At 29.0% G+C, this 13,808-nt stretch overlaps 1 protein-coding gene across 1 annotated transcript in view; it reads right to left on the reverse strand.

Annotated features, from left to right (window-relative positions):
- Window positions 1-13,808, reverse strand: part of LOC119675523 (aryl hydrocarbon receptor-like) — a 98,445-nt gene that overhangs the window by 33,342 nt on the left and 51,295 nt on the right. The window contains exons 3-4 of the mRNA XM_038086729.1: window positions 8,949-9,073; window positions 7,581-7,638 (exon numbers count right to left, since the gene is read on the reverse strand). Of these exons, the coding sequence (XP_037942657.1) occupies window positions 7,581-7,638; window positions 8,949-9,073 (183 nt within the window). The remainder of the gene's footprint in view (window positions 1-7,580; window positions 7,639-8,948; window positions 9,074-13,808) is intronic.

Below are 13,808 nucleotides of genomic sequence, written 5' to 3' on the forward strand. Positions count from 1 at the left end.
GCCAGAAAACCAACTTCTATCTTATACTACATTCTAGGTCTCCTATATAAATATTCCCGGTTTCGAAAGTGAACAAAATAAATTATACTTATTTTAAAATTTGATAAAATTTTTACTTCAATATGTTGTTTGAATTTTTATAATGTCCTACACGGTACAATTTTCTGTACATAAGTTAGAATAAGTTAGAACATAAGTTAGAACAATTATTATATGAAAATATCACAGTTTTCATGAAAATTAAAAGAAAGACTTGAATAAAACATAAATACCTTTAAATTATCATTAAAATATCTAATACTAATATCTAACCACTAATAATATCTATCTGTAAGGTTAGGAGATCGCAGAATACTGACCTACTTATAAGAACATGTGTTAAAAAATCTCTGTGAAATCTGTGAATCTTGCATTAAAAGTATTAAAAAATAATAAAGTTCTTGTAATAATTAAGATGAATTTGATTTGCCTTAATTACGACATGAGAGTAATTTGTAATATTTTTAAAGCAGTTGCAATTAATCCAGAGTATTTAAATATCACTTTCAGTTGGGAACTGATGAACATGCAGCTCCACGTAAGCCACAAGCGGCCACAACCCCGCTATTAAGAACTCACAGGCAAACAAATTAAGTGAAGGAGACAAATGAGCGCGTTTGCATGGAAGCGTTCATACCACACGCAGTCCATTATGTGGAGAACGCAGTTTGGTGGATATCTCAAAAATTGACTAAAACGTTCGCAATGCATCATTAACGCCGCAAAGGTTTCAAAACTCGGCTTAAAGCAATAAAAGTTTGCAAATTTCAGCTGTAAATTTAATTTGTAGCTGTGCTATGAAAAAAGTGTTTCCGAACGGAATACCTACAATATTGCTCAACTAAAAGGAAGACGAAGAACGCGTTAAAAACTACCATTCAGCATAATAAAACCAAGCTCATATAGTTTATATGATAAAATGTTAAGTGGCGTCATAATTTAAAATGCATCAGTCCAAAAATATAATACACAATACAAAAAGAAGGATATTATATGTCATAATGCCTCTGGCTTATTTCCGCCGAAACAACAGCAGCGTTGCCAACGTCATCAGTCCTTACCACCATCAATAATCGTCATAAAGATCACAACTCATCAAAGCCAACAAAATTTCTGTGACTCTGAGTTGTGCGCTCTGTTCCGTCTGTGCAGAGTGGGGAATTTATGCTTGTAAAACACCACTGCGTTTGTGTTTGTATTAAGCCTAGCTTTATAGGCAATGAAACGGATTTTGTGAATTTGTTGTTGCTTCGTTGTGTAATTGCCTTGTGATTACGTTGAAATGTTGTTTTTTTATTTTATTTGTAATAATAATTTTATTTTAGGTTTTAATGCAATAAAACATTTCGATGTTTATTTATCTTTTTTTCGTTTCAGTCTTCATTGAGTTTTCGTTTTACATTCCATGGTTACTTTGTTAATCATATTAAAATTGCTCTTTTCAGAATCAGTCGCCTATTATTGTCTCTGTGATCTCTCATATTGTTTTATAATGCGTTTTTAATAATACACGCCTTTGAGGTAAAAAATCTAACTTAAAGCAACAGAAATTTTTTCAATATCATAGAAAAGGTGAAATGCAGTTTATCAAAGAGTTGAGATTAGTATTTTATATGTATGCCTCGTGACATGGAGGGCTGAGAATCTCATTTCCATACTCATATATGGATATGCAAAAACTGCAAACGAACATTGAGACATTAGTTGTTTATTTCAAATATTTACAAGCTACTAATGACATTTACAGATTTTAAGGAAAGGTTGAAATCTTAAGCTACACATAATACGAGTATTAATAAACAAAACTGCTTATTCATTAAATTAACTTATTTTTACTTCACATTTACATTACGAATTATATTAATTATATTATATGTGCAATATGGTATATCAAGTAATTCTTATTTTGTATAACATAAATATATGAGATTTGTTTGATAACTGAATGGAAAATGAAAAATTTTATCAAATAAACTAGAACCTCTATAACCTCAATGTTATTTCAATTTTTTCTTATGCGTCAAATTAGTAATCGGTGTAGCAGTCTTTATCTTGCCGAAAACTTCTATATATGCCAAGCCTTCTGTAAAATATTGCCGCGATGTTCTATCATTTAGGCATTCCAGACCTTCAACATCTTTGGTTCGCATATGAGCACAGAGAAACTCTATAAAACAGTAAACCATTCCATGTGATGTTTCAGAGTCTCCATATTACTCGTCAAGCTTTATTTTTCATTCAGAAAGTGCTTTTTTTTAATAACTTTCACTAAATCAAGAAGAGAAATTTTTATTTCTTACTGTCTTCAGGCCTAGCATTTAGAAATTTTTAAACGGATAACTATTAATCATAAAAGTGTAATTTTCCACCAAATTTTCAAAAATTCTGTTTTGCCCTGAATACCTGACTTGGTTTACATATTTACGTTTCTGATGTATTAAGGATATTCCTGCGATTATTATTTATATTTTTAACTTAGATCCTTATAGGATTTGGCAAATAATTCAACATTATAATCATCCAAATTGATTTAATGGTGCTCTTGTTATAAGACAACTTTCTACTTTCAGGAAATGGATTAGGAGGATATGTTAGTAGCTTAAAGTTCTCTTTGGACTTTTTTGTTTTAATTAACTAATCTCAAAACTATCTGCTGGTAATATGATACTATTTGTTTAATATAGAATCAGTGTTTAGGGTAACTGCCGGGGAAGTGCCCTTATTGAGGGTATAACTGACAAGGCAAAATTTTTGTTCATATACCATGATACGTCATAAGACTCTAAATTATAATAGTTCTTTAATAATCAATATATTTTATGCTATTATAATAATTATAATTATCCGCTTTCAAATTACTGCGATTATCTTCCACTAGTCGTACCCATGCTTGCAATAACTGTCTGGTCAGCCATTATTAATACTCATACGTAATATATTATATTATATATTGGTTAGATAATATGTTAAAAAGCTGATTTTGCTTACATTTAGATACAATTTTGTCTCATCTTGGGTTACGTTTAATCATTTCAAAAAATCTAAATCAGTGTTATTAAGCTTTTCTTGTTTTAATTTTAAGTTTTACATATAGTACAACATATTTATTAAAAATTTGATTGAAGTGTAAATTTTTGAGCCCCGCATTTTGCTTGTTTATCTTTAATTAATAATTTTTCTAAATTAAATTATTCGCAATGGGTGGACTGTCTTGCATAATCTAGTTCAAAATTGCAAAATTAATATAATTTTCAACTGAAAACACATAGATACATAAATATTAATGTGAATATTCTGATCGAAATAAAAATTGCAATGTAACGAACAACAACAATAACAACGCGCCACTTTTCAAAATACATTGCCTATGTTTTTCTAATTAGAATTTATTATTTAATTCGCATGCGCAAAAGCAGTTAACAACTGTTTAAGAAGAAAGAGAAACATTTTTCAAGTCAAATCAAAGTCAATTGCAAACGCTTTAGCATGAACAACTGAACAATTGAACAACTGCAGAAGTAAACTGTAGAATATAAACAATAACAACAACGACAACAACTGTGTGAGGGGAAATCATCAAATTATATGCCTACAAATTTTAAATTGAAAATTCATAGCTAAATGTGCTAAAATGAGGTGGAAATCCACGCAAGTCTAAACAAACACTCAATCAAAAACATATGTATATAGACAAACCATATTTATGAGCGTATGTGTGTATATGAGTATGTGCATGTCCATTCGTATAAATAAGGAAAACTACGCGTGTTGCGTATAAGATAAATACATAGGAGATATGAGAACTGTTTACAAACGCATAACTAATAATGCTAATATAACTGATTTAATGATAATTATGTTCAAAATGGTTGGCACGGACATTTTATACCACACCAGTCAAGTTGCTGTTATTGTTTTTGTTGTTTTCTTTTAACATTTACAAGTATAGACGGCAAAGATACGAGTCATATCACAGCGAGTAAAGCCGTACCAACGATTAGAGGTAAATTTAGTTTATAAATTTTATATTAATTAAAAACGAAGAACTGAAAATTAAATATGATATTATATTTTTATAAAAATTAATATTCGTCTGTTGATTTGATTACCATAAAAATGCGCCAAGATACTGTATGTTTTTCTATTTTCTAGAATAGAAAGATCTCTAGATAGAAAGTAAAGTACGGCTTTATTTGTATGAGCTGTATCATGACTTATACTAATTAAACCATAGCAGAATTATAAAGGTATTACTGTGCACTTACTACTAAATGGTTTGTGTGCTGACCCGCATAAGAATGAAATTGCACACTAATCACATTTCTATACCAACGAATCAAATTATAATAACCAATTATAATAAATCAACTCATGTTTTAAGTTCAATATTTCAAAATTATATTTAAGAATCAACTGAACTACTGCAAAATAGTGTGTTTAAGGCAAGAGTTTTGTTAATATTCTGTGACAGCCAGGCAGTTATCAATACTTCAGGCTCTAAAACTTTTGAAGAAACTATTTGGGTAATATGTAATATGTCGCGAATGTGGCAAGATTATAGCATCAACAAAATGGATTGAGGACTGAATTGCTTGGAGTTTACTTAAATTGTGTGATATCATAACACTTAGTAAGCGAATATTTGTCGGTTTCTTAAAATGATATCATTGGCAATGACAATAATTTCATGCTTTGAGCTCAACAACTTTTAAAACAGATATTTGTAATATATTTTACATCTTGTCATTTTGATTCTAATAAGATCAAAAGATTGTAGCTATGTAGAAGATTGATAACGGAGGTGTTTGGCTAGGATAATGTGGTATCATAAGAGTTCAAAAAGGACTTAACTAAGTTGGTTTCTAAAACCGTTACAAACGATCTTTATAAAGTACAAAATGTCTAAATGTAGGTAAAGTCAAGTAAAAAGTTTTGATATATTCATAGGGGATCCTCTATATTAACTTATTTCGGAGTTAGTCTTTTTTGTGTTTTGTGTTATTGTATATTTTAGTTTCTCAAATAGTTAAGTGTATAATTTTTACAGTATTATATGCCATAATGACAGTTAGCGCTTTGACTTAGTGCAAAACTGTGGGACAATTTTATAATATGGCAACCACTGAATGTTTTCTTCTTTTGAAAAACGAGTGACAGAAAAAATTCTGATGAAGTTCAGGGATATACTAAACACATTTTGGTTCATAACATTTTTGGATTGTATTTCATATTTTCCTTCACCTAATTCATTTCTTTTATGTTGCATTTTAAAGAATTTTTTATTTTGTTAAATCGCTGCTGTGGAAGCTGCAAATTATGTTGTTTATTTTCCGCAACATCTTTTTTCATGTTGCAATTTTAAATTGTGTTGCATCGCAATCAGCTCGTAACTTATTAGTTTGTTCATCTGTAACCTCAATTTTTTTCTACAACTAAAACTAAACAATTTTATTCATATATTAAAAATTAAATAAATACAAAAATATAATTTAATAGCAATTTTTTTTAAGATTTTACTAATAAGATAAAATTGTTATTTTTTACTTTGTAATGTTGCATTTGTTCGTAATAAATTATTGTACATTTATGTGCATATATATATGTATATATAATATATCTTAAAAAAATTATAATTAACATTGCAGCTTAATTTCTTTTCAACGGTATTTTCTACATCTTATCTACATCAACTGAAATTTCATAAAATTTTTTTGCTGGGTAGCAAAGCCGCAGCGAAATGTTGCATTTTAAAGTCTGTTGCTTGCCTTAATTATTGTTCAGTTTTAGTTGTAAACTCAAGGTTTTCTTTAAGCACAACAAATTTAGATTCTTTTTATATATTAAACATATAATTAAAACCTATTTGAAAAGATTTATTAAAATTTATTATTAGAAAAAGTAATTCTTGTGAATTTTGATAACACTTTCGGTGCTGCTCTATTAAAGATTTTAGCAACTGTTATGCATACTGTTTATAGGTATTAGATGCGTTTCAATTGAAAATACATATGAAAGTACATAAGTAGTTCAAATGAAGCATAGATTTCACATTTCTCTTAAAGATTCAATTCTACTGGCCAATCCTAACATTTTAATAACAATCTAAATATGTACATTAATTTAAATACTGCTCGACACTGTACAAATAAACTAGTAACCCACACTAGATGTGATAGATGTACTAGATGAAGCAATTTATCTGTTAAAAACAAAATTTATTATTGGAGTTAACGCTAAAGCAAAACTTATCTAAAAATGTGCTATGTATACAGTGGATATGAAATCTTTTGTACAAGCGCAACTCATTAAAAAAAAAACAAAAATTAACAACTTCAAGATAAAGTAAATCTGCGTGACATAGCTCAATTTCTAATGAAATTACGTGACCACAATCGCAATAATAACAAAATTAACTAAGTAGAAACTCACTTTCTTTGAGGAGAAGTTTAAAAGTGTCACAAATTACGGCAACAGGTAACAAATACCAAAAATAAAGTACTTCAATGCCTATAGAACTTAATAGGCCTATTATTCGAATACGAAAAATCCAATACTCACATTGGCACCTATGACGAACTTGCAGCGCGCGAAAAAAAATCATATAGGACATGCAGTGCGCGTTAGAATAAATGCACCCGGAAATGCACAATTGTGCAGCTCGACAATTACTTCGTTTGTCGAAGAAAGCATTGGTTCAATAGTTACCTTGCGCCTAACTTATGAACTTAAGGCAAAAGTTTAAATGAAAGGTCGTTTAAGAGTTTTTATTTTCTTGTAGTTTTTGTTGCAGTAAATTTGCAGTAAATTTGGCACATTTCCATCCAAATGCAATTGCACTTACAGTTGGCAGCACTGCAAAGCGTCAAGTGTCGACGCAGCTATTGGTTTGTTTCGTTCTAAACATATGCAGTTAATATATAGGAATGAAATGTTCGGCTGTTGAATATTGCTAACATCAAAGCACGGTTAGTGGCCACATTTTGTTGCAATATTGCAATGCAATAATAATTCAGAAATTGTGTGCCAAAAAGCAGTTACTATCCCAGGGCATTGTTGACTGACGTTCACTACCCTTTATCAAAGCACGCCAAATACCCGAAGAAATAAAAACAAACAGAGTGCTTTACTTTAAAGTGCATTTCACTTTAGAACCATTCAACCCTTGTATATGTGTACAATATATGTGTAATAGACCTTACCAAAAACAATTGGAGTTAGTAGCAAAACAGGTGCACTTTTAGCCCAACTAACTGCAACAAATGCAATTTGGATTTTGTTGCATGGCTAACTATATAATTCATATGAATTTTAAGTATCAGGCATTGACATTGAAATGAGATTGACAGCAACAACACAAGTTGCAATAACAACAAAACACTTCCTTGTATAAACTAGATTAAGTCATATATGACCTACACATTTTGAAATAAGATTTGCGGACTTGCTCAATTGACTCTCATCTCCAGCCAAAATCACAAGTAAATTTAAAAACTTCATAGCTACCTTGAGAGTGAGGAGTTTTTGGAACTCCAAACATGTACCAGTTTCAGGGTCAATACACTCGATATAATTATAGTTTGAGATAAGACTCAACTTAAACTATAAAAACATTTGTACTAATTTTAAGAAACATTTTGGTCATATCAATAATAATCTAATATAAGACTCAAGCTAACTCATGAAATTAGCTTATGTCAAACAAATTAATAATAACAAATATGACATTAAGTAAAGTGCAGAGACTGATGTGTGCGCCATCACAGATGAAGTGATCCAATAGTTCTAACAAAAGCACTTCTACAAGTGACTCTTCTATACATACTCACGAAGTATGTTCTCTTACTGCAGAATTTTACAATATCCTCTCCTTTAAACTTCTGGGATACTGTACAAAATGTAAAAACCCCTTTGCCTTTCATTTTCGGAATACCCTACGCGAAGTCAATTTCCTATCCTGCGTCTACAGTACGGTTTTTTGAAAAAGAATTGAACGGAAAATATAGAAAACTGAAATGAGCATCTTATTAAAACTAAATACCAGTAAACATTTTTTATATTGTGTGAAATGTCTGTGAGAAAATCGGAAACAAGAAAAAGGAAGGATGAAGTCTATACATATATGGAACTTCACATAGTTGTCCTATCTTTTTTTTTTAGCAAAACCACATGGATCAAAACTTCAAGCTTGGCTAATAGACTTGGACTTTTTACACTTATCTACAGAATTTCTTCTAGATAATGTTTCCAAACAGTTACTGAGTTAATATATTCCAAAAACCAATGGACCACCTTTTTTGTCATCCCGCTTAAAAACTAATAAATAAATTTATGCCACACCAAAAAGATGTGTGAATAATGTATAATCAAATTTTTTTTTCTTTTTCGATTAATAACCATATTAGTCAATTTTGAATTAGGTGTTTTATTTCAAAAATATAATCGTATCAACCGTCGAAATAAGTGATGGTTTTGGAATTTCATCTCCTTTTAGATTGCCTATCCTTTCTAATATTTCACGGAACTTATGAGATATGAGAATAATTTCCATTTAATTTATTTTATTACTATTCTCAAAGTGGTGATGTTTAAAGTTTTCACTAAAACTTTTTCTAATTACAATTATATTCTAAGTAGACTGCATAATTATTGACGGATATCAAAGGTGATTAATGACCTCATGTAACTGCAAGTTTCCCGTGTGATTCTTGATACACATTTCTCTACTGTCATTCATTAGTAATTTAATTAAGAATTCGTTATTATTAATTTTATTTACTCTGAACGAAACAAGATAGACATGTGAGGTGATTATTGAAACATTATGTTTGAATGATTGTTCAATTTAGGTGTTTTATAATTCAATATGTACGTTCATATCCATAACTCTATAAGGGCTATATTACACTTACCTGGAGGAACATATCACCGTCAAGTAACCCATGTTCGAAAGCGCCTAGCTCTCGAGTTCGATAGCCGTCATGTGCGTGGATGTGTGGTAGTAGACCATTTTCTTCTTTTTCCTTATGCATAACAACTGCAACAAGAAAGAAAAAATTATTAATTAAAACAGTAAATTTACAGGAAAAATAGATTTTCAATAAATATTTTTAAATTTATATATATAGTATACATAAATAGTATTCTAGATACTGTAGAGTATTTGTAAGGTTTGAAGAAGTTGAATTATTATTAGTAATGTAATATATTTTATACAGTCTAAATGACTGCCTAAGATATATAATTAAGTTTAAATCAAGTATATACTATTCTAACAATTTTGCAATTCTGAGCTTTTCAAATAAAGAATATTCAAGATGCCATTTCCAAAAGAAAATAATTTAATAGATAAAATTCATTTATTGTAGTAGCTATTAAAATGGCAGGGATAGTTTTATCTGTGCTGGCATTTGTTTTATCTGAGTATCACATTTTTAGTCTATTGCTGTTGTATTTCTGCAGTTTTCCAACCTCTAGGTTTTCGGGAAGAATGTTTTTGCGGTATTTTATTTGATAGACACAATCATAACAAAAGTGAGCGGCAATATTGCAAGACTGTTCGAAAAGTTGGTGTTGCATTGTCTGAGTGGAGATAAGCTCTCCAATTCTTTTGGTAAAAATTTTGTTTATGAATATTAAATATTATTTAGATAGTAATTATAAAGTTAGTTAGGATTATGTCTACTTAAAAACTTCTGAGCCAAAAAGGATTTCTATATATTTTCATAAACCATATAATTCTTCTACTCAATTGAATTAGATCTTAAAATATTGAGCAAGAAGAAATAATATTTTCCGCATTATTATGCATTCCGGATGTCATCACGTTTAAAATGGAAAAACTATATGTTACCATAAAAAATAAGTCAATTAATTAATTAATTCAAATTATTATTAATTGAATAAAAGTTATTTGACTTTAATTCCTTTTTAATCTTCTCGTAATATCTGAAAATAAGTTCCATTCCTATTTTTGGAACAGATTTTACCAAAACCTTTTATTCTTCTTTGTTTAAATTCATAAATCATAATTAACTGTATACAATTAAATGAATTAAGATGCAGTGTTGCCAAGTTATATTACACCTATTCTATTGTCAAAAATTATTTTGTTATTCTTTTTTGATCTTGTTTTTAAATACAGAAAGTATTTCTTGTAATTATTTCAGTAGAATTTTGAAGCAGCCACAAGGGTGAATATAGACGAACTACTGTCATAACTATTTGGTCATAACAGGGCATCGGTTATCAGGTTACGGCGTGGTGAAATATTTTATTACCAATGTGTTTTGAAATAAATTTGGTCTATTTATTTTAATGAAAGCTAACCTTAATTTCAATTGGCGTTCAAGTAAATGGAGAACTAATAAACATTATAATATTTGCTGACGATAGTACTATATAGTTTTAGAAAAGTATAATTATAAACAGCTCCGGAAAAATAAATTTACGACTGCGACAATTTTCAAATGCAACAATTTTCCCAACATCGTAATATGGTGCAGAAATTTGAAAAGTGAAAAAGAAAGCTGAAAACAGATAGGTTTAATAGGTTGGGATTAATTGTTACGGCAAATACTAAAAACATCTTAACATCCTATAAGAAACATATCTGGGCTTTTAATAATAGCCCGTTGTACTTAATTTCTACTTCTTGTGAACTCTAAGTAACATACGCAAACTGGAGAGAAATATAGTAATCAATCTGATACATCTTTAGATTACGACTAACGATGAGGAAGCTTGAGCGGAATTATTACGACATATTCCATTTAAGGTTCCATCGCTATTCGTAGCGTCTGTACATCAACACGGCTACTTGTAACAAATGATATAAATAAATAATCAAAAAACCCATCACTCACCGACTTCACCTAACCTCCCACCTCCCAAACGGTAATCAAATTTATTCAATAAATCCTTTGGAAATGACGCACACGTGGGCATCAGGCAAAGTTAGAAAACTTTTAATTATAAAATATTGTAAAAATGCATATATCGGAAATACTCTTGCGTAGTGTGACATAGGTATGGTTGAAATAATAGTGCAAGTTATAATTGAAAGAAGAGTGGATTGGACAGGTCTAAGAACTTGTGCGAAATCGCAATAGTATTACTATTGCAGTGATCAGTTCAAATATTATATAAAAATTAATTATTTTTAATAAAATAAAATATGTTTTTTTATTTAATTGATATCCTATAAAGAAGCAGATAAAATTTTATGACAACCAAAAATAAACGTTTTATTTGTTGTTGCAATAAAAATACAATCGGCGATTCGCTATGGCAACTATGTAAATCAATTACAACATAAGTAAATTTTATTTTATAATAAATTTTATAGCGTTACCACATTTTTATTAAGTATTTTATATACATACATATATTGACACAATATGTCATTTTTTGCGTCAATTGCAGAACCACAAAATTTATTTAATTATTTTTTTCATATATTAAAAATTTTGGAAAACTACCAACACAGAGTTAATAGAAAAATTAACTTTTAACATAAGTAAGTAATTTATTTCTCTTTTTATAAATATGTTTTGGTATTTTGATACATTTATAAAAAAAATTGATTTATGTCTACGATGGATGATAAAAAAAATCGAGTTTTGTATATAACCAAAATATAATAAATTTTTATTGTATATTTATATCGTAACACTTTTGTGGATCAAGCTACAACCCCCAATGTTGGTAAAAAAAGTGAAAAACTTTGTCAAAATATTTGCTTTGACAACAACTTTTTATTGTGCCATAGAGCGGGTGATGCCATAAATTATGATTGCTATCTTACTCAGAAATATGCACATAACCTAGCTTATGACTATACTTAAACTATACAATACAATAAATGTGTGAATACTAAACATTTACTAATTTACGCATGAAGAACTAGGCAACATTTTCGGTTTAATAATTTTGAACTTTGGCGTAGAGTTTAACTTGGCGTAGAATTCAATAGCGCGCGGGGATAATAAAATACACAACCCCTAATACAGCTCACAGAGGACAAAAAGGGTATCGTACAGCATTCATTATTATTAACGACGTTAACAACGTCAAGTTTTACTTAAAACTTCAGTGTAAAAATCAAGTTACAGGTCAAAACCGCAACTGTAGGCAATTTTTTACTTCAATTATGGGCAATGACGGCCTCGCTATATATTTTTAATATTTTTTTCATAATTTCGTTAGTATATATAACAGTGAATTATGAGCCTTAAAGTAAAATATTAACTCAATTTTATGACCATTTTTAGTGTGCCGCATTACTTACAGTTTACGATCGTATTTTCATGTGAAAGTTTTGCACTGGAAATTAGTAAATTTCAACCTCTGAAACTCAGCACCCGCTCACACCTCATTGCCTATACCTAGTATTGTCACATTTTCATTTCAATTAGCAAATAAAAAGTTACTAGTATTTCATTAGAATATATTTGTGTGTTTGTATATTTAAAAGCAAAAGGACATTTTTTTCAACCAATGTTGCCGTTTTTCTAATCTCAGATGTTGTTAGTTTTTATCAAATTAACAAAATGCGGTAATATATATATTTTTTTCTATTTTTTGTATTTTTTGAATTTTTTTTGGAAAGTGCGATAAAACAGAGTAGCAAGTAAGTTGGGCAAATGGCAATCAGCCCTAGACGCTGTCGCTTCCAAAAACAAATTGCATCACTCAAAAAATGTGCGTGTTGGAAACTCTGCTTTTTTTGTACAATTTTATTTTATATGTGATCCTTCAGTTCAAAGGCTACTATTGTACAATTAGTGGATTTAGCCCTTCACTCTGTCTCCAACACACGCAGTAACGTTTCTCAAGCATTGTTGCATGTAATTATTCATAATTTAATTAGGCTCAGTATACATTTTCATATAAACTTTCTTGCCATTTTTTTTGTTGTTTTTTTGTTTTTTTGGGCTACAAAATTAATTTTTTTTTTTGTGTTTGTTTTTTAAGTTTTAATTTCTTACTCTTTTACGTGCATAAACTCATTAAATTAATTTTTATTTAAGTGCGCTTTATTATTGTACTTAATCTATTTTTTTATTGTGGTTTTTTACTGTGTAGTATTAGTAATGTAACTACATTTCTGTTAATTTTGTCGTTATTACAAAATATACAAAATGTACAAATCTGTGTTGGAATTGAATTTTTAAAGTAGGCACTGAGCCTTTGTTCACTCTCTGACATAGTTGGAACTCTTACACATTTGGTTCGTGGGTGTGTTTTGTTATATTTAACATATTATATACATTTGCTGTTGTTATTTCAGAGTTTTTGTTATATTTGTTGTTTTTCTAATTACAAAAATTTGCATAATTCGTCTTATATTATAGAAGAGAATATATAGTCACATGAGTCAAAATTGTGATACGATTTTAATTAAATAAATAACTTAGGAGTAGACGATTGTATGTGTAAACATACAATATAATAGATTCCTTATTGATTTATTTATTATAACTCCATGTTATATTTTCAAAAACACATTCATTTAATAGGTCGACAATTTATGCAATAAAGAAATATACAATTTCACACTTTTAAAATTAAATGGTGACAAAATTTGAATAATAATAATTTATTTTTTGTTTTAGCAAAATAAGATATTTCAAATAAAAGTTTTCCTTTAAAAATAAAAAAACTTTTATCATTTCATTTCGTACAACAAACTATATACACGAATTTCTGAAAGGAATATCAAACATTAATATATATATATAATTTAGATATATACATATATAAAATATCTA

The sequence above is a fragment of the Teleopsis dalmanni genome, chromosome 2, assembly GCF_002237135.1.
Source record: "Teleopsis dalmanni isolate 2A chromosome 2, ASM223713v2, whole genome shotgun sequence".
In the NCBI taxonomy this organism is placed as follows: Eukaryota; Metazoa; Arthropoda; class Insecta; order Diptera; family Diopsidae; genus Teleopsis; species Teleopsis dalmanni.